The sequence below is a fragment of the Anser anser genome (genome assembly GCF_964211835.1).
Source record: "Anser anser genome assembly, chromosome: 14".
NCBI lineage: Eukaryota > Metazoa > Chordata > Aves > Anseriformes > Anatidae > Anser > Anser anser.
In genome coordinates this window covers 1494894-1520149 of record NC_139735.1, presented here as the reverse complement: position 1 = coordinate 1520149, position 25256 = coordinate 1494894, and the positions used below count along the sequence as shown (strand labels likewise).

Below are 25256 nucleotides of genomic sequence, written 5' to 3'. Positions count from 1 at the left end.
GTGGGTCCCCTCAGCAGCTCGGTGACCGCGAGCAGGGACAGCACCGGGTCCGCAGCTCCCGGCGGGGTCCCGAGGCAGCACCCTTCTCCCCCCAGGCCCTTCCCGGGCCTTTCTCCCTTCTCGCCCAGGCCTCGTTCGCCTCCTCGCAGCGGCCTCCCCCGGCCGGCCGCAGGCGGAGCGCCGCGGGGCGGGCAGGGCCGGGCCGGGCCGGGCCGGGCGTGTCGGGGGGGCGGGAGCGGAGCCGCAGCCCGCAGCGCCCCGGTGCCGCCGCCTCCGCCTCAGCAGCGCCCGTCGGGAGGCGGCCGGGCCGCGCCGAGCTCCCCCCGCTCCGAGCCCGCCCAGCGCCATGGCGGCCGCCGAGCCCGGCAGCGGCCGCTACCAGCAGGTGAGGGGGGAACGGGGGGGAACGGGGGGGAACGGGGGCACCGGGGCGGCCCGGGCCGGGCTGCGGGCTCGGGGCCTCGGCGGCGCCGCTCCGGGCCCGGCTGGGGCGGGCTCGCGGCCTCCGGTGGCGGCGCCGCGGGCGGAGGCCGCGGGCAGCGGCTGCGGGCGGAGCCTGCCCCGGGCAGCGCCGGGCTCGGGCCCTGCCCGGCCGCGGGGAGCGGCGCGGAGCCGCCGGCGGTGACCTTGGGGGCCGGCCCCTCGTGCGCCCCCCCCGTGCCGCAGGACGGGCCCCGGGTGTCGGTTTGAGGGCAGCCAGCTGCCTGCGGTCCCCGCCCGGAGCCGGCTCGATCCGCACCGCCTGGAAATCGGCGTGAATTTTATTTCGTCTTCTACGTGCGGTGCTCCTCGGCTCGGGCTGAAAGCCCCCTAGGCCAGAAACCGGGCTTAAAGAGCTCCCCGGTGGGTAGATTGGGGTTTGTTTTTCCTTGCCCCGGCTCCCGAGGGAGGGGAACGCTCTGTCAGCACCGGGCTGCAGGAGGGGAGCGGGCTGGGGGCCCCGCCGTGTGCCGCACCTCGGTAGCAGAAGCAGAGGCCTCGTTACTTAAAGCAAGGGAGAGAAACTCCTCCGAACCGTAAACGGCTGCCCTCCGTTCCACGGGTGTTGTTAGCAGATGTCACTGGGTCGCGGCTTTCTGTTGGTGTCGTGATAGCTGCTGGGCTCGCTCCTGAGATCACCGGGTGCGACTTCCCCTTGGGACAGAGCTTTAATCTCATCCCCGTGACTGGATGTCACTGCTTTTACGTGTTAGATGTGTAAAAGATATGTTAACTTGTGTGCCCCCGCCCCGAAGCATGGCTGTCTTTACTGACAAAGACAAATCTTGTTGTTCTCAGCCACGTTAGGTACAAATAACCAGGTCTCCTTACAAATCCCCTCCCAGAGTCCTGCAATTGGTGCCGACCCCGACAAACCTCTTCATAAACGTCTCTTACAAAGGGATCTGGCTTCGTGTCCTGTCGTCCTGAGCCTGTGGAGATAGGTGACAAAAATGCTGAAGGACTCTGTTGCCTTCTTCTTTAGTGGCTCTCCCGACCTGACCGATAAGAACACTGCTGGTTTCCTTAAAGAGAAACGTGAAAAGCTGTCCTTTCGCCAGCTCCTGCTCACACATCAGGCAGACACATAACAGGCACTGTTATTGCTGTAGAGCATAACTCTGCGTGGTACAGCAGAGATTAGAAAGGCAGTCTGTGCCCCTGAGGATTTGTGCTGCTAAAGACAAGCTCCTAGGAGAAGACGGGTGTAATTGAGTGCGGAATGAGAAACCGGCGTACAAATGTATTTATTTCTGTGTAGCTATTTAGAAGTTGCTTTTCTCCCCTTGCCCTGTTCCAGAACAGGGAATCCATATTGTTGTAAAGTGTGTTACTGGCTCCTCGTCTGTGTGTTGCTCCGAAAATCCCTGCGTGCTGTGAAACTAAGGGTGTAGAGTTGGTATTTACTTGAAGAGGAGATGAGAGTGGGGAAGAATCTCTCCCGACACTGGATGTGTCAGTTTTTTCATACACTGAAGCTTATTGTGTGTACAGATGTACAGCTAATAAATGTCATTTGTGCCAGTGAAGAAAGGCTTGTAACGAATTGATAGCCATAAGGCTAAATACAGGATCCAGCAAATGTAGGTAGTGCGTAGAAATTCAGAACGAGCTCATTTAATCTTAAATTAAATCTTAAGTTACTGGGTTATGGGGCAGTGGAGGAGGACTGAATGTTTGAAATCTGGAGAACTTTTATTTTTGGGAGAAACCTAGTGCACTAGTGGTGTTTGGCACACAGTTAGGCAATTCCTCCCCGGCTGAACGTGGTGCGCTGCCGGCGTGTGGCGGAGCCGTTTGACATCTGCCCCGTGGGTGCTAGTTGTGTATCGACGGGTGTGCCTGGGAGCAGCTCTGAGGAGTCGTGGGCACTGAACGTACTAAATATTTTCAGAATTCCCTGTGCGTGCTTTCGAAAAATAAAAATAAAAGCGATAGGATAATCTGAGGACACTAGAAATGAGTAATTGAGCTCCAGCCCCGTGTTTCTTCCTCTACCCTGCTCCTCGGCCCTGCAGACCCGTGCCGGCGGGGGGGCTGCGCGTCCCCCAGCACCTCCTGCGGTGCAAACTCGTCACCTGTGGCTGTTCCCTGACACGTGCAGCGTTAAGGGGGTGCTTACGGCACGTGGTTTATTTTCCAAAGCCATTTTTCCAAAATCTCTAGCCCGTGCGCTCTATTCCGGCCATGAGGTAACCTAATAAGAAATAGCCTGCGTTTGTGCCTTTGAGCGGCGTGGCACTGATGTAAGGCGCTGAGGAAGCGCAGGACAAAGGTAAGACAAAACCCCGGAGAAAGGCCCTCGGCCCCTTTGTGCCGGGCAGCGCGGGCTGGCGCCGTGCGGCCGGGCAGGGTGCCCGCGGGTGTCGGCTCCTGCGGCAGCGCAGGGCTCTGCGCCGCGGGGCTGGGGACGGGAGGTGCTCGGGAGGAAGGCAGGCGGTGGCACGCGGTGCTGCGGTCACTCCGGGCAGTGCCGTGTCCCCAGAAGGGCTGGGGCCGTTGTAGTTTGGGCTGGGGCTGTTGTAGTTTGGGCTTGCCTTGGGGAAGGTTGTTCAGAGGTGTGCTTAGGATTAGCTAGCTTAAAGCCTTCTGAGCATATCCCCTTGGCGGTGAGTTCAGCAGCAAAAACTGTATTTTGGTTTTAGGATCGAAAGGAGCCTCCATTCTGGAAGAAATACTTAGGCTTTTATTAGGTTTGTGAACACTCTGTGTTAACTGCTTTTTACGTGAGGCATTTGGGAATGTATGTGATGTATATGAGTAATGCAAACCCACCTAGGATATGGTGGGTGTGTTAAATAATAAAGACACATTCCTTTTTTACGTGGTATTTTTTTCCGGTTCCGCTTGTTGAAGGCTAAAACGGGTTGTGAATCATTTTGTAATGTGAGGTGGCTATGGAAAACATAAGGAAGAAAGATTTTTCCATTTGTTTGGTTTTCTTTCAGCGAAACCGTTAAAAGAAATGTATTGCAGAAGAGACGCGCGTGCGTTCTGAATCCGTGGAGGGCCGCGGTGCTTGCTTGCTGCCTGGGGAGACTGACGCGAAGTAGGAAGGGAGATGGCTTACCTCAAGCTTGTATTTGACTGTTCAGTTGAGGAGGGCGTGCGGATCAAAACTAAGAGATGAGAACGTGCCGTATCTCTCAATGCCAGCAGTTAGCACTAACGTATCAGTGACCGTCACTTCCTTGGTGAGGTGTTTGTCGGTTGCCGAAGATGCGCTTCCCAAGGGTACTCGCAAGTAGCTGGTAAGAACGGTAAGGAAATTCCCAGGGGTGGTAGTTTTGTTTTCTTTTGTGCGTGCAGATGGGCAGAGCTGGAGGTCCCCTTGACGTAGAGGCAGCGGAGGCTTACCAAAAAGCGGCAGAGCCTCTCGCACCGCCGCTCCCCGGCTCCACCACGGCCGGCCAGTGCCAGTGCCGTGCGTGAGCTGCGCTGCTCTGTGCGGCACCAGCTCGGCCCAGGTGCTGACGTCTCAGTAAGTGCATGCTGCTTGGCCTACAATGCCTGCGTCTGCACGCAGCGGGACCCGCCAGGTCCGCTTGGAAGGTTTCGGTGGCTCGGTGTGAAAAGGTAATTGCAGAGTTAAAATACATTCGCTCTCTAAAGCTCAAAGGGCTTGGGAAACATGAGTAGCCCAGTACCACCACGTAGCTCATGTAAAAGCAGAAGGTAGCCTTGCAGGCGAACTTCTGAGTTTTAAATGTTATTTCAGGTGTCAGGGTTGTGTTGGACTCTCAGCCAGGCCGCTTTGGTGCCTGTTCCCTCGTCGCTGAAATTCCACGGGGCTCAGCAGCCCCGTCGGGGAGGCAGATGCGGCAGCAGTCCCGCGGGCCTTCAGGTTGCCCAGGGACTCAGAGGAGACGTGCCACCTCCTTCCGGGGGGTTGGCAGCACCTTCTGAAAGTGGCCGTGCTGAAAGCAAGTTCCTAAAGTACTTCTGTGTGCGTGAATTCAGATTGTTTGTCACTGGATGTTAGAAGAAAAAAAACATTATTAAAATATGTCCATTCGTTTTGTTTCTGCCTCTTCCTGTGAAATACCCAAATTTGATAGATGGAACAAGAGGATTTTTAAAATTGAAGGTGCTTAACGTTCTTCATATGATAATAAATTTTTAAAACTATTTTGAAGCGCATGAAATATCCAGCATTCATTCTTCCTGTGCTGTATGAGTGTCCTGAAAAACGTACACGTGATCCTAAATATTACAGCGAGGCCTTCTGCTTCGTTAAGTGTGTGAAATTTCATTACCGCTCTCAGAGGTGGAAACCTCCTTCTGTATGAAACCTCGGACACGGGAGGAGGAAGGGCCGAGGAGGAGGAAGGGCCGAGGAGGAGGAGGAGGAGGAGGAGGAAGGGCCTTCCTTCCAGCCTGCTCCCCAGGGACTGGCGAGGAGCAGCCGGGAGGCTGGGTGCTGTCACGGCGATGCAGTTAAATGAACTGAAAGAGCTTCGGGGAGAAAACAGTTATTTGCTCATCAAGGAGAAGGCTGCCGAGGGTTGGCGCACGTGGGCCGCCGTGTCTGATACTGATCATTATCCCTGCTGATTAGTAAGTTGGAGGAGCCTGAAACAGCACTGGGCGAAGCCGGGATTTCGAATCAGTGCAAGGTTTAGGTGAAGCGTAAGGTGACGGGAAGAACTGTTCTCTCTTTTGGACGGGGCAGAGACTTCCTTTGTCTCTGAAAGGCCAGAAATACAAAAGGAGGAGTGCGGGGTGTTGGGAGCGAAAAGGAGCCGTGCTGGGAGCAGGCTGTTCACTTGCTAATTCGGTGATGACATCTTTTTTTTATTACCATCGTGTGTATCGGTTTGCAAAGGTTATGATTCCGTTGTTCTGAGAAAAAAATCAATCCTGCCACCGTTTTAAAACCTATTGATCCTTTCTCTGTTACTAACCTACATAGCCGCCTTTGAAGCCTCGCAGAAACCATAGTAACAACGGGATGAGCTCTGATCGGGGCTGTCTTCGGTCGAGGAGTCCTCGGTGGGATTTCTGGGCAGCTCTGCCTCGTGTGCCAGCACGTGAAACAGGAACTGAAATGCGGAAAACGTTGACGCTGCGCTGCCGAGCAGGTCCCGTACTGACGCGGCACTGCCAGGACAAGGCTCGCGATGATTCCGAGTTACTGTGAAGAATTCCTGCGTGTAGCCTGAGGACTCGGGGTGGGGGGAAGCTTAAAGAAAACCCTGCAAAGCTGTGCCAGCGGCCCGTGGGCTAAGTTCAGAAAATTTCCAAGAAGGAACGAGTGTATTTATTGGAAAGACGTTTGTTAAAAGTTGGGGTGGGAATATTTCAAAAGGTTGTATGAGGTTTGGACGTGGATGCGGCGTGCGTTGACACGTGATAGGGCCGTGGCTGGGGGAGGTGACGCAGAGAGGCAGTGTCTGCTCACAGCTTCCTGATGGCTTCTGTCTGCTGGAAAGGGCATGTCCCTGGGTCCTACCCTGTTCTGTCAGGCACCGTTCTGTCGGTTTAGCCATCAGGTGAAAAAACAATCTCAGCCGGAGTCTTGTTTGGATAACTGTACACGGTGCTGTAAGCACTGCCCATTCTTGATGCAGCAAATACAAGAGGCGTGCTTTAAAAGCTAAAATCTGTCGGTGAATCAGAGAAAGAATGCCTGCCAGCCTCGGTCAAAGCCTGCCTTAATCACATTCCCCGGGCTCTGAGGCCTTGCAGCAGCAACCCAGAGGGGCCGTGCGGCTTCCGAAGCGCGTGCGCCAGGTGCCCGCCCCGCCGGGATGCGAAATGGAAGGCTAGTGCTGCCGTAGCAGCGCTGGGCATGTGAGATCTGATGATTCATTCTTCCTGTCACATGAACCCGTGCTGTTCTGCTAATAAGCACTTAGCTGAATTTTAGATGCCTGGAATCATTAAAAGGGCTGGAAGGCAGTCGCGTACCTCGACCATTAAAAGGAAAATCTGCTTTCTATAACTGCGTACCTCACAGAGCCTCTGGCTCAGTTTTAAACAGTAACTACATTTTTTGTGTCCTTGCGTGAATTGTTGTGGTTTGGAGCTAGCAGGAGGTCCGTCTTGCTTTCTCCTACATGATGCAATTGCAAGGAGAATATAGTAAGGATCCTAAATGTAAGGATTAATACTGTACCAGGTGTCTGTGTCCTCTTTTGTTTCCTCTCCTGCAGTGCTCTCACAGCTAGCGCTTTCCTTTCCCCTTCCCTGGGGTTGTACCTTAGGTCGGACGTGTTTTCTTCCTCTCCTGCTCGTGAGCCTCGGGGTGTGATTTCTACCACCCCGGTGAGGAGGGCAGGGAGCGCAGGGCGTCCAGCGGGCGGTGTCCGTAGCGCCAGAGCCTCCCTCCTTCGTTACCGGGCCGCCCCTCGGGTAGGCGGCAGGAAAACGTGCTCAGGAGTATTGAATTTTCATGGGCAGACCGAGAGTGATCACGGTGGAGCATTTCCTGAAAATTCCTAGGCTGCAGAGCTGAGGGAGACTGAATCAACTGCTGGGACCTCTCGGCCTTCTGCAGGCTTGTTCCTTAGCTTGCCCTTTTCCCTTCTTGGCTGATCCGCGGGCCTGCGGGCAGAACTGCCCGTGTCATCGCTTGCTAACCCAAGTCATTTAAACATTACCAGGTTAAACTCCTTCAGCAGCAGGCGTGTTTGAAACCTTCCCGACTTCCTCGGCGCAGGGAGCAGTGACCCAGCAGTAACGTGGGGCGGGTGGCAGCCTCCCCTGCAGGAGGCCAAGGGCGAGCGGGGCCGCGGTGCCCGGCCGCGGGGCGGTGAACCTCTCTCTGCCCTGCAGCTGCTCGTTCCTGCGGGCAGGCGGCCCTGCAGCCCATGGAGGTACGCGGTTGTCCTGTTAGTGGCAGGGAAAGCCAGACGGCGCGCGCTCCTCCCTGCCAGCTTGTAAGGCGAGGATGCCTCCCAGTTCGGGCCTGCAGTTGTTAGGGTGCAGCCGTCCCACGAGTTGCACATCTGAAGAAGTTTTGGCTTTGACTTTCGCTGCGGATGTGGATGTAGTGTGATCCTTTGATCTTAGGTATCAAAAGGAAAAAAAAAAACACAAGATACCGTACGGTGATGTATAAAACAAGACCTTCATTTACAAGTCTGAGCTGATTTTTTTCCCCTGATATGCCGCACAAGCAAAGTAAGAACCTCCAGCCCTCCTGAGCTCTCAAGGCTCGGGAAGGACTTGAATGCCAACTTAAGAAGAAGCCAAAAGCGTCTCTCCAAAGAAAAGAAAGCAAATGTCCCAGATGGCTGCAAGTACATTAGCATTAGTATGCAGGAGGAGGAGTGGAGGAAGATGTTAAGACAGAAGTCGCAGGGTTGCTGTTGCTGAGGGTGGCTGCAGAAGAGGTAGCGTCTCTCCGTGCGGGCAGGCGGTTCAGCCCCAGCATGCTTGTTTGAAATGAGTTGTCTTTCTGCGTAATTTCTTTGTCGATGAGATGATGAGAAATGGAAAGAACAAAAAAAAAATGAGGTGGCAGCTGACTTGTAAGTTCTGTTCTGGTGCGTTCTGCTTTGAACCCATCTGGTTTGCTGTTGTCAGCGTCTGCGATCAAAGCCCGGGCTCGCATACCTTCTTCATGCGAGTGACGCTGTACGGTTGGTAAGCTGCGTGGCTATTTATACAGAGCCTGTGGGAAGCACAGTGCACAAAATAAACTGTCTTCTCTTCACTCGTACAGTGTGAAAGGGTGAGGGGAAATGGCAGCAAGAATCAAACTTCCTTGTACCATTATATATCCGCTAAAAAAAACCACAAAAACCTTCATTAGCAAAGCCGCGGGCAGCAGTGGAGACTTCTGCTGGCTATCTCCTGCTGTGTCCTCAACCGGGACAGATGCGATTGCAACTCCTAAGCTGGGGGAGCTGAGGGATCTTGGGAAGTGCCAGGGGGATGGAGAGATACCAGAAAGGTGTGTGCTGTGCTGTGCTGTGTTGTCCAGCAGCATAGCCCAGGTGTGCGAGGACACGACTTGAAAGCACATCAAGGCTGAGAGGCCGTGCTGATAATCTCAAGCGGGAGCGCTTTGGCGTGAAGCCAGCAGCTGCTCAAATGCCCTGTGCCATGGAACAGGCTTGTTCCAGAAGAGGCTGCTTGTGCCATTAAAGCTAGAGGGATGCTTCCGCACGTCTGGGGACACGCAGTTAACTTCTCTTGTGTGTGGTCTCTTCAGCTGCAGAATGAAGAGGAGCCAGGCGAGACCGCACCGGTGGTAAATGATGCCCCTCCGCCCTACAGCAGCATTTCTGCGGAGAACACAGGTAAACGTGCGAAAGGAAATACCTAGGTGTGCTCTGGTGTTCTTTCTTACCTCCTTAATTGTTCTTGTAGTTGTTCTTGTAATTGTAATCGGCATTGCAGCATCCTTACTGAGGAGGCAGCAAGGGATCAGAATTGATCCAGAGACACTGTTGTTACTTGTGGTTTGGGAGATGCATTTTGGCTGCGGTCATCTGAAGTCTTCCATCAAGTGGAGTTCAAGTTACATTTCGCAGCGTTCTTAGTAGATTGAAGACAGTTGAAAATCAAAGTGCTGTGAGCATTTGTGGTTCTCCTCTCATTTGGCATTTGAATGATACTGTGCTCCTTCCAAAAATGACTCGCTGCTTAAAAGGGATTAAAGAATTCATGATTTCTGCAGTTTTCAATAACTAAGGACTTGGTCATAAGGGTTACACTTCTGATTCACCGTGCTGTCACATAACTCACTACTAGCTTTGAACAAAACAGCTTTTTTGTGTGCTGGTTGTGTGGCAGAGTGTTTTGGCGTAGGTAAACCTTACCATTTTTTCTCCAGAGCTTCCACAGTCAACTTCTAAAGATTTGTGAATCAAATGCAACATGCTGTCAGTCTCTCAAACAGCCAGCTGGCTTTGGACAGAAGTTGGAATATTGTGCTTCTCGAGCGAGCTGTTGAGCATCCTGCCTCGGCACGTAGCTGTAACGATGTCCCCGTTAGTGCCCATTCCTTAGGGTGTCTGAGGCTGTGGGTCAGAAGCGCTGTTTGATTTTTTCCAATCCCTTCTCCCTCCATCAGAAAACAATTTGGAATCCTTTTCTGGAAAAACTGGTCACTAGTGGCCTGAGGCTTGGAGTGATTCTTCTTTGACTAACTCCAACCATTTGGGATTCAAAAATGTGACTCCTTTTGTTTTACTGAAGGAAAGGCACAGCATGTGTTACTGTTTTAAAAATAAGTAGAGCCAGGCATGCTAAACAGTGCTCTGCATATTACTTTGTATTAGAGAAAGTGCTCTCTTGTTTTTTCCTTCTTGTTCTGGGATAACAAGAGGCTAGAATGATGGGTAGGAGACAGGAGGAGGCCTTAACAATATCGGGTATTGGGGTCTTTTGGAGTCTTCTGAAATATGTCTCATTCCCGGCATGATATTATTAAGGAACAGACAAGTTACCTCCTGTATAACTTTCTCATTGCAGCTTATTTTGACTACAAGGATGAGTCAGGATTTCCTAAGCCTCCATCTTACAACGTGGCCACAACACTGCCTAGTTATGACGAGGCAGAGAGAGCCAAGGCTGAAGCCACAATTCCCTTGGTTCCTGGAAGAGTGAGTACACTTGGCTGGCTGTGTGTCCTTCACATTTCTTGTGTAGAATTTCTGTTTCAAGTCCTGCTTATCAAGCGTCCCGACTTTTCTTATTTAGCTTTTAAGGGCAGTGATATTATACACTCCCGAGAGTTCTGAGGTGTGAGTGTTTTTTGTTGGTGGTGCTTTTTTTTTGATTTTTCTCTAGGCAGCTATGATGATGTAAGACATCTCAGTAATGCCACTATTTGCTATCCAGATTAGTTTGGCAGGCTGACAGAGGCAGTATACTATAGCTCTGTGCACTGTGTCAGTGAGGTTTTTGTTTTTTTTTTTTTTTGCTTTGTTTTGTTTTAAGATTTAGGATTAATTTTTCAGCTGTTTAATGTAACTACTCTTGATACTCCTGCTGCTTACTTAGTTGACTTTCCCAGGGATCAGTCTAGTTGATACAAAGATGATAAAACCATTCCTCTATTGCAATATTTTTTTTTAGTTTTTAAGTATCTTTTTTTTTCAACACGGTTATCTTGTTCAGTCTGTTGCCCCACCCCTGATATCATTAAATTTCCACAACTCCTTCTTTAACTCCTTCTTCATAGAAGCCAAATCCCTTGCTGAGATGAAAAGTTTAATTTTTCTGTTTGAGCAGGGGCATTCTTTATAGCACTCAGAGTCTTGACTGTCTTCAAATAAATAAATAAATAAAAATAATGCCAATGACTTAATATATCATGCCTGCATCCTATCCTTGGGATTTTTTCCTGCTTGCCTTTGTAGCCTTTTGATATTTAGTCATATATTCCCCCAAGGGGGCTTTCCTTAAACGTAGACTAAGCGTTTTGTATCCCTCCGATGTACGTTGCTTTTTGAGGGCTGTGCAGTTTGCTATCTTGAAGAAGCAGATGCAGAGGAGGAGTTGCTGTGTGGATTGAATTGACTTAAATCCACCCATTCTTTTCTCCTTTTGATTTGCAGGAGGATGACTTTGTGACACGGGATGACTTTGACGACACTGACCAGCTGAGGATAGGAAATGATGGCATTTTCATGCTAACTTTCTTCAGTAAGTACATGGCGAAACTTTATTTTTTTTCCAGACTGTTTCAGAACCCAAAATAGTTATTTTCACACTTAGGTTTATGTAGCACTACGAAAAACCTGTGCGTGCCAATTTTAAGGGTTTGATTTTTTTTTTCCCTTGGACTATAAAGAGGGCTTGATCATCTGCTTTTCTCTTGCTTTCTCAGTGGCATTCCTCTTCAACTGGATTGGATTTTTCCTGTCTTTCTGTCTGACTACTTCAGCTGCAGGAAGATACGGGGCCATTTCTGGGTTTGGTCTGTCTCTTATCAAGTGGATCCTTATTGTCAGGGTAAGTTGTGTAGTGCAGCAACATGTACTGGTACTCTTTTTTTTTTTTTCCACTTTTTTTCCCCCCAACTCATTTTTGTCACTTATACTGAATTTATTTGTAGTAAATTTAGCTTTTTATGCTGAAATGGATTTTGAGCCCCTCACTCGACGAGGACGGAGCTTTTTTGTCGTTCTGTTTATGCAGTTACATGCTGGGATTGTTATTGTAATAAAAGAGAATAAAGATTGCACACCCAAGGATGTCTCTCTTTGGCAGAGCCACCGTTTTGGATCAAAATGTGGTTGTGTGTTGAGCAGTAACAATGATCTGATCTTCATAAAACATTTATCCAGGTGAAGCAAGCCCTGCAGTCAGTATAGCGATGTTCCTCTCCAGGATGATGATCTTTAGGTGCTGCTTTGAAAAATCGATATTCTCTAAAATGTGGGTTTGGTGTGAGCATGACCGATGAGAAGAGGGAAATAGGGACTTGAAAATTAGGCAGCGTGAGGTTTGTTTTGTTTTTTTGCTGAAGGAAGACGCAGTGACCACGTACTCACATGCATGAGAGAAGCTCGCTGGTGCCCTCTGGTGAGTTGCGCATGTGAGACAAGCAGCAGGTGATGAGAAGTGTGCTTTTCTATTTTAATTTATTTCCCATAGTAACAGGGTGCATATCCAGGTTGCTAAAAGATCCTCTCTGCTCCCCTCCACCGGATCACACAGGGAAAGGCAGGATGTGACTGATCAGCACTGGTTTGTATTTTAGGAGTCCAGATCCAAAGAAGGGGTCCTGCTGGGCATAGACCTCTGCCTACAGAAGCAAGAAAGGCTGGTGTAATATTTTTAAAACTTGGAGGCGGGGAGAAAGTGAAACCTTTCTGGGGAGAAAAAATAAAGATAAAAGATATACACGTACTGATGCTGTAAGAAATGAGAAAAAATAGTCAAAATACTCTTTTGGAGGGGTTGAGAGAAAATATTTCTGTAAGAAAAGATTTATTCAGAGCCATGGAAAGATGGTGGCTGTGAAAATGGCATGCAGATATCCCTGGCTGTCCCCAGCTGAAATTTTTAATTTCAAGGAAAAAAAACCTCAGCTGTGCCTAAGTAGAAATAGACAGCATTAGTGTTAGCATGGTCACTTCATACCTAGTATTTGTAGGCTAGGAACTGGATTTGTAAATACAGTATATCTTAATTTTTTCTGTAGAAACTTAAGATTTTGGGGGACATCCTGTAACAGTGGTGTTAAAAACTATTTGCTGGATTAAGAGGTATGACAAAGACCAGTGACTTTAACTGCAGATTTGATTTAAACTTTGGTATCAAGCTTGCCATTTGTTAGATTTTTAAGTTGGAATAGAAAGAAAGCAAAATTATTGCATTTACCATTGGCATAGTGAACTTAAGTGCTCTGCTAGTGTTGGTGCCTTTCGTTCAACAGGCAGCAATTCTCCCAGTAGAAAATACTGTCAAAGGGTTCCACAGGTATGGGGTTTCTTTTTGACTGTACTTTTGTTAGCTATGCTGTCCAACCTAACAGTGCAATTACGTGATGCGCTGCTGCAAACCTGGTCTCTCCCTGTTCAGAAACTACGAACATGGTTTATCAGCATCAAAGACGTGGGGGTGAATAGGAATACTTAGTCACTCATGTATTTCTGCTCCACTGGTTGGAAGAGTTCATGGCTGAGTGCTGGATCTGTTCCATTGCCCTTGGTTACAGTTGGTCAGAGGTGTAGAAAAAAGTTCGTGGAGGTAGTTCATTCCCTCCTGTCTGTGTAGTTAATAAGATGCAGGGTTCTATAAACTCTCTTGTGTGCAGAGGGCTTGAGAATAGATTTGGGTTCAGTCTGTGCTTTAACTTGTATCTTTTTTTTTTTCAGTTCTCCACCTATTTTCCTGGTTACTTTGATGGTCAGTATTGGCTTTGGTGGGTGTTCCTTGTACTAGGTAAGTGTTTTGTTCTGGGAGAAAGAGGAAATGTATGCTTAGAACTCTGTAAAGTGCAGTAAGGGCTTTTGTAAGCACAGCTTTACTGGCAGCTAAAATACGTACATGTAGATATAAAACTGAAGTGTAACCCTCAAACTCTTCCTGAGCGCATTCTGTGTTTTGAAGATACACATATGCAATGGCCTTCTGTCATCATGCTTGGTGTTAGTGTCGCATTTATCATCCAGAAGGGAAAAAGAAGAGAACAATACTTGTCTTCAAAGTTACTGATGTTGTCTGTTCTTGTATGGCAAGAACATACTTCTTTCTGTTTTTCTTTTTTTTTTTTTATTGTTCTTTACAAGAACATCTTTAAATGGAAGAGTGAGTTGTAGTCTTGTGGACGGTCTTTTTTTTTTTTTCCCCCTCCTTTGGAAGCGGCTAGGTCTCATTTGGAGTCGAAAGTTTTGTGATTGGCTAAGGAAAGTTTGTTTTTGAGATTGGATGAAATTGAAAGATCGGGTGTCATTGATACAAGAAAAGTTCTTGTATTTAATCGGCATTTACGCATTGCAGCAACTTAGGTCCCTCTGTGCTAGTAACAGTGAGTTGAACTGCTCCTTCTCTAATTGCAGAAGCAAGATCTGCCTTAACCAGACAAATGTGTTTCTCTCGTCTAGGTTTTCTGCTGTTTCTCAGAGGATTTATTAATTATGCAAAGGTTAGGAAGATGCCAGATACTTTTTCCACTCTCCCCAGAACCAGAGTTCTCTTTATTTACTAGAGGTAAGCTTTCTGCTTTCATGAATTTGTTCTGATTTGTTTTAAATTTTATTTTGTGACTAGGCTTTTCTTTGCGTCAATATTTTTAGAACACAAGACAGCAGAAAACAATTGTTTCTTGGTATCCCATACACAGCTCCTGTTTCTACAGATGGGCAAAGTCCAGACTGACTTGGTGGGGGGTAGAGGAATACTTGACATTTCTTCCTGAGTTTTCCCTTTGAAGAATTTTAAATTCGTTAGATTCCATGAATTGAATTGTACAAACAAAAGCTCTGCCCCTTGGTGTTGCACTGTATTTGACAGGTGTGTCTTTCAGAATAAATAATACGCCTGAAACATGTGGTATGTCCTAAACATGAATAAAGGTCACAAAATCTATTTGGAAGACTGTGCCAGTGTGTCTGGCTTATGTCCCAGAAAGAACAATTTGTCTGAATTTAGTGTGCTCTTTGAATTTATTGCCAAGTTCCTGAAGAAACTCAACTCTTGCACGCCGTTTCTCATTGCAAACCTCTCCTGCATACTTGAACATACTGTTCTACCTGAACATTTTGCAAAAGCCTTAATGCCTAGAAGTCTTTTTCTTTAAGGCTGATCCTTAACATTGCTACGTTCCTAATGGGACTTTAAGGGAGGAGATTTAAGTAGTTGAATCCTTCTAGCATAATTTCCTGCTTACAGCAGATAATGGCCTTGCATTAACTGTCCCTCCCCGAGGGGAAGGAAATCCTGTAATAGTTTGCTTCCCAGATGGCGAGTGCAACATGATGCTCCCTTTAGAAAATTCATAATAACACTAGATTTCCCCAAGACAGGGTTCAAGCAGTTGCAGCTGGGACAGTGGTATAAAGAAACCAAACAAACCCCGGCTTAAAATTGAGGTCATTAAATTGTTCAGAATTTAAAACCAAAGCTTAATTTTCCAAATGCATTTTCCTTTTATTAGAAACTGCGAGTTGCTTAAGATTCTGCTTCATTTCTGTTCTGCAATGGGAACATGCTACACAAAATGAGAATTGTGCAATGTTTTCCAGCTCGGGTCGTCCAGTGGTGATAGCATGTAAAAGTAGTTCTTCAGTCAGTTTATTTAAGTGTTTCTATTCCATTTAATACCGTTACTGGTTTATGGTGGACTTTTCTGTTGACCTCCTCCAGGATTTGTAATATCCTCTGAAATTCCTGCTGAGTCACCAGAAGGATTACTTCCCTCAGGTGTATAGTCACATAGTGAGAGCATTCAAGCATCAGCTGTGTCGTCTGTAGTTTGTTCTCACTGAACAATTTTTTTCTATTTTGCTTCTTTACTGAAACTTAATTTTTCATTTATTATAGGAACTGTGCGGTTTCTTGTTGCACAGGCCTTTCCTGTATTTGGAATTTGAAATTGTAATTCTAGAGACCTTGCTTAACTCCTTGCTTGTAAGGATGGAGGTGTAGTATTTTTTTTAAATCTTTTTTTAATTTGTTTATTTTTTGGACACTTGGGAGCTTTCAAAAAGCACTCTTTTAGATACCTTGAGATAAATGTCCAGGGTCACTTCTAAAATCTACAACTTTGACATTTTCATTGGAAATAAATCTTTAATCCTGAATTCTAAAAAGGGAAACCGCAGAAGACTTGGATTTTCGCTATATTATTGTTCTTAAGATTAGATTTCTGCTGCAGGACATAATGAAGAGGGCTCTAAATGATCATTATCATTTTAGAGGGGCTAATTTTTAGAATATAAGAAGGGAAAGAGGAGGGGAATAATTTGTGCAAATAAAAAAATAATAACTGGTGAAAACGAATCTAATTGAAAGCCTGGTGTTTGCTGTTCAGTGTGTGTGTACGAGTAACGGACATCATTCTTGACAGTGTCTCAGCAGAAACCACCAGCTGTGTGCCGAGCGCGGGTGTTTTATGTCGGATCTCAGGTCCGAATGGTTCTACCCAGCATGACTGGAACAGGCAATTTGTGAGAGCTGGTGCCTCTCATACTGAAACGGTTGATATAAAGATACAGAAGTCATAATCATCGGGTGTGGATGCAGCAGATAAGACGTAGTACAATTTTGTTCTCTTCTCCTAGTGCAAATGCAGTGTAACTTCATGAACGGATGTCTTTTTATGCCGGAGTTTCTAAGAGCATTGCCTGTTTCAGTGTCTGTTTTTAACTCTTCAGGAATTTTAACTCTTTAGAAGTGTAACATATACACAAAAACTGCACATTTCATTAGAGTCATGTCATTGCGTACTGAGATACTTCATAAGCCTTTAGACATCCTGCACTCTTTGTGAACTACATCCTTCTGTTATCCAAAATAGCAATCTAACTATAGTTTCAATATTCAATATCCTTCTCCAACAGATGTTTTCTGGCAAATGTCTTCCTGCGTTAGTGAATTCTCCCTCAAGAAGTAATAGGACACCTGCAGGAAGTGAATCAAGACTCTGAAACAGAAGAAAAAATAATCACCTGCTTTAAAATAAATAAATAAAAGTACTGTTGAAAAAAGGAGAAGCATTTCTTTCTATTTGTTTTTAGGTGTAAAATTTTAATAATTAATGCAGAATTCTGTAATCATTAAATCATTAGTGGCTAATGTTTGCAAAAGCTCTTGCAATCGAGTCTGTGACGTGCTAATAAAGCCTGATGTAGTCTCTGTAGTAATTTGGGTAGCATGAGCTATGCCCCGCAGCCAGCAGGGGACAGGCTTGCTTTATTTCGTTCTGCATCCTGGGAGCAGGTTTGGACTCCGGTCGTTAGTGTACGGTGTGCATAATGCTGACTGCCCCGAAGGGATGAGCTCAAAAGTGTAAGTGAAGGCATTGCTGTGGTTACATACCTTGCTGCTGCTTAGTTCTCCACCACCTGTGCTATCTACGTCTGAAAGGAAAAATTGGTCTGTACAGTACGGATTCTCAAGGTGTAATTGGGAGAGAGTATTATTTTGCAGGTGGCGCAAGTATTAATTTTTTAATAGTCTATATTCTCAATGTTGTAGTATACTTTTCTTTCATACTACCTACTTTTTGGACTATATAGAGATTTTCACAGTACACCTTGGTAGTGTAAAGATAAAAGGTCACATTGCAACTTTGTATAAAAATTATCTTGCAAAACAAAGGGCCTTTTTTTTCTTTGGCTTGGGACTTTTGAGACAATTCCTAACATACCTGTAATTCTTGCTTTTATAATTTGTGTTAGCAGAGACTATGATGCATTATAAATGTAGATTTAATGTCCACTTTTGTGCTTTCCGCCAAGTGGTAATTCACTTTGGAGTTTTACTATGTTAAAACTGTAAATATAGCAGAACATTAATAAATGTCACTTACGTAGCAATTTTTGCTGTAGATCAGTGTTTAATTTAGTTTCTATGCTTTATTGCATCTGGTTAATGATTACAAATGCAGATTTTCTGCAGGAATTTCATCACTTCTGCACAGAAGGTGTGACACAATCGGACTGCTTTCTCCACTTCAAGGTATCCTCCTTCCTTTTTGTAGCCAGGTCTTCAAATCCTGAGACAGTTTTTAATTTCACCCTGTTTCTCTGGCAGTTGAAACAGCAATTCCATAAATTTTTGGGGGCGTGTTGGGTTTTTCTCGGTCTCGCATACATAAGCTATCTGCTTCGTGAAATGGTTTATTCATAGTTTTGATTCACGGCCGAACTTCACAAATGTACAGTCTCGATAAACAAGCAGTCGGGCGGACAGAGACAGATGGGGGTTACACGGCGACTTCCTTTTTAAACAAGAATAAGCGTACACAGAATTATTAAGTTTATCCTGCAAGGCAAAATCTGAAGCATTAGGGAACTCTGAATCATATTTGCCCAAACTTGGTAGATCGGCCTTGTGTTTACTCTCTTGGCATTTGGGCCTTATTTGGTCTTGTATATTCAGAGAACCAGAATATTTGGCATGCCTGTTCCTCCCCGTTTGGTGGCCTGGAGCTGCAGACACCTAGAGCTCAGCTGGTCGTCTGCAGGCAGCGGCTCTGGCCGTCCTTCTCCAGGAGCACGGGCAGGGAGGGATGCCCTGCTGAAAGGGGGTGGGTGACGGGGTTTGAAGAAACCCATGCTTGTATTCAGCGCGGGTTAACACAGGCTCCAAGCTCAAATAATTACTTTGGGTCTCTGACAGCTCAGCCACTTCACACTGCAGAAGTGGTGGGGCCATGGCGATCTCTGGTGACCGAATACCTTTGGCCTGCCTGCCTGCCTCCTGTCAGCCAGGTTGTTTTCTCTTTCCAGCACCGTAAACCTCTGAGCAGGTTCAGGCAGGATTCGCATTTCATCTCCCAGAAACGCATTTTGCCTTTTCCCTGTGAAACCAGCAAATATTTTCCTCCCTGCGAAGGGGAGGCAGCAGGGCTGGCTCAGTGCTCGGGATGGGGGATGCTTGCAGCTGAGCTTTCACTAGCAGAGAGCCGGTACTATTCCTGTAATGGTTACATTTGCACCACGGCTTCCCCCTCGTTTGTGTGGGTATGGTTCATTTTACTAATCGGTGAAAACTCCCGGAACTTTTCTAACATCGCTAGTTAGAGTTTGGTTTATAAGTAACGATTCGTTAGCAGATGTTGTAGCACCTTAGAGCGATGTCTGGCGCCTTGGTGCTGTCTGCAGGAAGTGGAACTTAGGTTTGCGTTTTAGGGCATTTTGTGACTTTTGTCCTGCTCTTTACACCCTTTCGATGGCAGCTGCCCCTTCCAGCTGCTGCTGGGCTCAGCGCTGCAGCCTGCAGAAGCCGCGCGCCGCCTGCGCGGCCCCTGGTGCCTGCTCAGAGCCCTTCCAGTGTGTGATCCCAGGAGGTGGGATCCTTCAGGAGCGATCCCGCGGCGGTTTTTAACACGGACCTGCTGCCAAGGGTTCGTGGAGGCAGAAACGAGCAGAGCCTCCCTGCAGAAGGGCCCGGCGCTACGGGTGAAGCCTGGTGGCGGCGGAGCTGCCGTGGGCCTCCTGCCTGCGGCACCGGGCCTGCACGGGGCCTTGGAGGTTTTACACCGTGGGTGCGAGGCAGGAAAGCTGGGCTGTGCTGTGGGCAGATCACTCTTTTCGCCCAAATACCGGAATCGTTTCTGCAATTGATTTTTTTTCCAGTCATTTGAAAGTTGCTCTAAGATTGCTCTTCCAGGCGCTTTCGGAAGCACGTCTTGGGATCGTACTTCTAGTTCCCATGCAAGAAGGAAAAGCGAGGCGAGGGGGGAAGGTTCAGATGCAGGGGGAACACCGCGTGCTGGAGGAAATCGAATCTGCCACGGGAGCGCGGGGCCGCCGCGGAGGAAACGTGTGAAATCTGCCCATTGTCCGCCTCTTCCGCCGTGCCGGTGGGAGCCCGGCCTGCAGTGAAAAGATGGGCGCTAATTGTCCGTGGCATCCATGGGAAAGAGGGGATTAGGCCGAGGAATAAAACCTCTACAGGGGAGACCTCCCACTTACTTAGAGACTTGTTTTTCCTCCGCTCTTGCTCTGACTGATACACGCTTTTGTTTCCAAGAAGTTGATAAATATCGCTGGGTTTTGTAATGGTTTCTGTAAGCTTTTTTTTTGGCCTTACTGCAGAAGTCCTTTCTCACAAGAAAAACGCTGCAATGGATTTATTGTTTTGTGTTGCGGCCACACAAAGCCCATGACTGACTAATTTTTCGTGGCTTCTTCAGTGGAAATGAGTCACGGGCTGCACTGCCCCAGCCCGCGCCCCCGGGGCTGCGCACGCTCCTCGTGGCAGATGCCCGTGGTGCCCGGGGGAATCGGCCGGCGCTGCCGGAGCCGAGGGCGGTCGGAAGCACCCCGAAGGGCCCGAGGCACGGTGCTGTCTTGTCCTCTGGGGTTTCAGGTCATTTCTGGGGCGTCTGGGACTTGCTTCCCTCTCTTACAGGCCGAAGGAAGTTTTCCCGGTACCCACCGCTGTTTTCATTGCGTCACATTTAAAACATGGCATAGGTTCAACTGGGAGGAAAGAGAAACGCGCGTCTTGCAAAAAACGCATACAAGGAACCCAAAATGGTAGCAGTTGGGTTAACGAGCATTTTGGAAACCTCCCTGAATGCATACGTTCCCAGGGCTGTTATGGGACGCTCGCTGCCCGTCGCACCCACACCTCTCGCAGGGCTGCTGCCGGCAGGGCCCACCGGGCCCGCTCCCTGCCCCAGCCAGCAAGGCCACATCAATTCAGCGTTTGGCTTCTCAACAGCGGATTAGTGATAGCATATCAATTTTCCTTTGAGGTATCTCCTTTGTCAAAACAATTGTACTAGGAATCAATCTCCTCACGTGCGTTGCTGCGAAAATACTAAGCTGAGAGTTACCGTGGCCCGGAACAACGAGGAGTTTCTCTGGTTCTCTCTCCTGCAAGTAGTTCTTAGCTGGTTTCTGTGTAAAATAGTAAATGGCATTTTTTGGATGATTTATTGTGTGTAAACAAAGAGCTTTTTTTTTTTTTAATTATTTTTTAATTCAAATCAACGGAAGTCATACTCAGTGTATGTGCTGGGCACGTTTGTTGCTGCAGTTCATCAAGGCAGGTGGGTTTGCTGTAGAGCGACGGGCTCCTCAGAGCAGGAGAAGTGCAGCAGCTCTGGCTCCTGCGGCCGAGATCGCTGGTCCTGTACAAGCGTTGGGTGTCCTCTGGTCTGTGTGCTCTGACAAAGAAACGTTAATTAACATCCTGGGCTCGCTTTTCCTTCACACCTCTGATAAGTGTATCGAAACCCAAGAGAAATCAGTAGGTGAGTTCACAATTTTCTCTTCTTTCAGCACCTGCTGGGTCTTGGCCTTGGGCTGCAGGTGGTTGGGTCAAGCAGCTTTAGGGCATCCCAGCATGTACAGGAGCACTGGGACGTAGGAAACACACCCAGAGGTTTCCTGAGACGTCGGGTGACGGTGGCACTGCCCCGGCATGGGGCTCTCGCTGCATGCCAGCCCCGTGTGTGTGCCTGGGCTGCAGGGACACTCACGAGGACAATTTCCGATTCGCTGCTTTTCTGAAATTTCTGGGTAATAAACAAAAGTGGGTCAGGGAGGGGAAGTGTTGGAGCTCGGGGCTTAGTCATTGTTTAACAAAAAAATCGATTGTGGGATGTAGCCTAGAAACTATTTTTAAACGGTAGGACTTACACAGGCATGACCCCCATTTTGCTGAGCTTAAAATATGTTAACCCAACCTAATAGCAGCGGATATAAGAAATCAAAGACTGCAAAAGGCAGGAACCTCTGCGCGGAGCATCAGAAGGGGCTGTGCCGGGAGCCAAAGGGTGCTGTGGTCATGGGGCCAGCAAAACGCTGCTCGTGTCTGAGAGCCAAGCGGAACGAGCTCTGGACTGATTTTTTGGGGTTTTAACCAAATTGCTCAATACTGAGTAAGAAACCAGCATTTCCGAAGCATTCTTGGCCTCTCAGTGTGCCGCTCGCCATGCCCCAGCCTCGCAGGCCGGGCATGTGCCCCTCCTCTGCTGCGGCCACGCAGGGTGGGCAGGAGCATGGGGGAAAGGGAATGGGAACGGGGCTGGGGGCTGCCAGCCCCGTGCTGGCCCTGGGCAGCCGCTCACATCTGATGGGCAGAGCAGGCGGCCCATCCGAGGGCCGATGAGAAGAAAGCCCATCTTTAACCAGATTTTGTGTTTGTTTTTGTTGTTGCTTTAACCGAAGTGGCTGGAGCGCAGTAATTAAAGGCTCAGTGGCTCTAATTGGAATAGGTTTAAACTCGAGGTCAAAATCCCTTCTGGCACTTCCTCTGCCTAATAACCATCAACAGAAATCAAACAAATCCAACTGGCTCCAGCCACTAATCTGCAACAAGCAAAGGTCGCGGCGGTGATAAGAGAGCGGAGCGACCGCAAACAGCACTACTTAAAAACATATGCCGGGACGTGCCGGAGCGCGGAGCAGCGCAGCGCCCCGGCCCCGTGTGGGCAGCCGGACGGTGTGATGCCCACGAGTGGTGTCGGGGACACAGGGGACAGAGCCAGGACCGGGCACCTCGTGTCACAGCGAGCGGTGTTGGTGCAGCGCAGGGGATGGGGCAGGCGGGCGCTCAGCGCTGTGCAGCACGGGTGTTTCACCTAAATTCACGTTTCCTTTGCACAGACAAAACAGCTGGGGCCGTGATGGGGTTGGAGGAAGAGTGCTTGCACATGGGCGTTGGTTTTGGGGCGCTGTGCGCGGCACGGGGCTGAGCCCCAGCCCACCCACGGCTGCTGCTTCCTACCCACGGCCGGAGGTCACTGCCCTGCCAGGTCGCCACTATAACTGCTCTCCTAATTATGGCCTCATCTGGACCTTTAAAGTGCTCTGGGAGGGGGAAAAGAACAGCAGAAGAAAGGAAAGGGGTTGCAGATGTGCGGGGCGGCCGGGGGCCAGCGCAGCATCCTCCTGCCCTGGGATGCTCGGCCGTGCGCCGCAGGGCCGGGATGCGGCTGGGTGCAGAGCGGGCTGTCCCTCCCTGCTGGTGGCTCTGCCCGGCCCCGCTGGGTGCCTCGAGTGACTTTTGCCTATGGGTTGTGTGGTTCTGATGCTCTGGGGCTGTCTGTCACTGCTCCCCTCCTTGCCAGCCCTTGCACACACACACATTGCCCTGTGGAGCAGGTCTGGCGGTGAGGTGCTGTGCTGTGTCCCAGCGTCGATGTGGAGGGGTCCTGTGTGTGCCACCAGGCTGGGAGAGCCCCCCCCCAGCCACCCCCTGCACCAAGCCCTGCTCCGGGACCCCCAGGTGGGGCAGTGCCAAGGGGTGTGCTGCGCGTTCGGGCAAGGATGTGCTCGTGTTACTGCTTTGTTCGTAACCCTGGCGTTGCAAAGGAGATGGGAACCGCCACTGCCTCAAAACCTAAAGATTGGTTCAAGTCTGCAGGTGCAGCCAGTAACGCAAGGGAGAACACAGAGCTTGGCTTTGACAAGACAATGGTTTAAAACTCCCAAATGAAAAGCAAACCCAAAACACGTCCTGAAGCTGCTGCGGATGCCCCTGCACATGTTTGGAGCAGTGGCGGAGGCAGGAGGGCAGGGGACAGCTCTGCCCGTCCCCGCGGCGCTCCCCTCCTCGTCCCAGCATTTTGGGGACCAGCTGAAGCAGCTCAACGTGAAAGTAACGGTGCCACTCTGCGGAGGGCACGGCCAGCGGGGCCTTTCCACCACGAAACTTGCCTCTGAAAGTTCTGCAAATGCCGAGAGGAGAGACGCAATTAGGAGCTTGCTTTTTGGAGAGGCAATGCTTCTATTAAGCAAGCACTCTGTTTATGTCCCCGCTAATTGAAGTAAATTGCTTTCTGCAATCAAATTGGGAAGTTCCCCTTCCGATCATGATGTGAGCTGTGCTTTAGTTCATGATTTCCAGTATTTAGTCTGCTTTTAGTGCTCTTCCCCTAATTAATTTCATGTACTCAGCCGATCTCTGTGAGCCTGCAGGGCTGTTGTTTGCAGGGCTCTGGTGCTCTTTGGAGCACCCCACAGGACGGAGGCAGGAGGGCTTTCTCTGTCTCTCTTTCCGCATCCCCCAGCCTGGTGCATCACCGGTGTAGAGCTGGGGGCACCTGGGGACCGGCGTCGCTGCGTCCCAGGCACCGCGGCTGCCTGAGGGTGGGCTGCTGGGCGGCTGCGGGCCACGGCCTCGGCAGTGGGAAAGACATTTCTAATCCGGCCCAGCAGAAAATTGCTGTACCAGATTAGAAATTAAGACCAGCGAGCAGGCAGGAGTCACTTCTGTTTGCTGTGGTCGCAGTTGTTCCCCTCAGTGATCTTACGGCCTGTTCTCACCGTTACACACCAAAGGGAGGGAGGGCTGCTGACCGTACCGCGAGTGCCATCTCCCCTATGCCAGCGGCCTCGACGGCTGCTTGCAGCGCACACAATTGCTGCTATTCCCACTTCTTTTCCTTCGTTCTATTCTGTAGAGTGCCGTGGTGTCGTCGCAAGTGTTTTTCAAGAGCTGTGTTGAAAAATAAGGCCTTATCTACAAGCAAATATGCACCATCTTAATGTAACTGGCATCTCCCTGTGTTTCAGATTCATAGCGTTTTACTTTGGTTAAGTTTAAATCGATTTTGAATTGGCATAAAACGTAAAGGAAACGAGCACTCTTGAACCAAAATAAGGGATACCCACCAGACTGCCCAGCAGTGCGGCAGAGCCGGCTCCCGGTGCTGCTGACGGTGATGTTGCCACCCTCGGGTGCTGATCCCTGGTGCGGACCTGCCCGGGGTGCTCGGCCCTTTGGGAAGGGCCCACTGCAGGCACCGGTGCTGCACAGGCACGTCCCAGGTTTTTGCTTTCGCTCGTGGATTTGGGTGGCTCGCGGTGACATGAGTTACTGCCTCTGTGGCCAATAGTCGGGGAAGAGGAGCCAGTCGTATTCCAGGCTGCGACGGTTTTGTGCTGTGATGACATGATCAAAACATTAAGGATCCTGCTTCTCGGGGAAATACAGGAATCCAAAACATCTGGTAAGTTTGTTAGTGCTTGTGTTGCCTTCCTTCGTGCCTTTGTTCAGCCCTTCCAATTACTGCTTCTAAGTATAAACTTAAAACAGAGATGAGGCTGGGCTTGTGGGGAGCATATGGACAAATGGAAAATAAACAGCATGAGGAATTCTTGGTTAATGAGCTCTTGGATGATAAGATACCACCAAAAAAAAAAAAAAAAGCAGAGGTCTCAGCTTCATCCCTGTCATATCATGAGAAGAGAACCTCGCCAACACCCACCGGCACCCTGAGACTGTGCTGGAGCACATCGATCTCACGGTGTGCCCAGACCCCAGGCAGTGGAGGATACAGGGATAGCGTCGTTGTCCGCGCTGGACCAGTGCTTGGTGGCTTATGAGAGCCTCGTGGGGCTCACACCTCGACTCAGGCCGTGGCAATGACCTTCAGCTGCTGGGTCTGCTGGACCGGGGCCTCCCAGTCCTCACGGCAGAACTGGAGCTGAGAAGACAGAGGTGTTACTGGTCTCTGCATCCCAACTCCAACAACACTGAGCTTTAAATTCCCACTGGAATTAGTAGATGAATAAGCAGTTCTGTATCTCCACACGAGAGAGGCTGGAAGTCTTCATCCACAGTATTTTTTCATCCAAAAACCTGAGGTGCTTTGAGAGATGAAATAGTTAGGCCGTGCTCACCCCTCTGTGACCACGGCTGCACCACCAGCACCTCGCCAGGGCTCAGGACCCGCTCCCCGG

The 25256-nt window shown here is 49.2% G+C and overlaps 1 protein-coding gene across 1 annotated transcript; it reads left to right on the top strand.

Annotated features, from left to right (window-relative positions):
* Positions 1-179: 179 nt before the first annotated feature.
* NDFIP1 (Nedd4 family interacting protein 1) lies at positions 180-17426 on the top strand. The gene is made up of 8 exons (XM_083799196.1): positions 180-385; positions 8642-8729; positions 9907-10037; positions 10995-11082; positions 11267-11391; positions 13263-13329; positions 13992-14097; positions 16449-17426. Exons 1-7 carry the CDS (start codon positions 347-349, stop codon positions 14093-14095), a joined length of 642 nt encoding a protein of 213 aa, XP_083655322.1. The 5' UTR covers positions 180-346; the 3' UTR covers positions 14096-14097; positions 16449-17426.
* The last annotated feature ends 7830 nt before the right edge of the window (positions 17427-25256 follow it).

What these genes read in the sequence shown, in the direction of transcription:
- NDFIP1 (XM_083799196.1), top strand. Translation starts at nt 347, where the DNA reads ATGGCGGCCGCCGAGCCCGGCAGCGGCCGCTACCAGCAG. An exon ending in CATTTCTGCGGAGAACACAG is followed by an intron (nt 8,730 to 9,906) that starts GTAAACGTGCGA and finishes TTCTCATTGCAG; the next exon opens with CTTATTTTGACTACAAGGAT. An exon ending in GTGGGTGTTCCTTGTACTAG is followed by an intron (nt 13,330 to 13,991) that starts GTAAGTGTTTTG and finishes TCTCTCGTCTAG; the next exon opens with GTTTTCTGCTGTTTCTCAGA.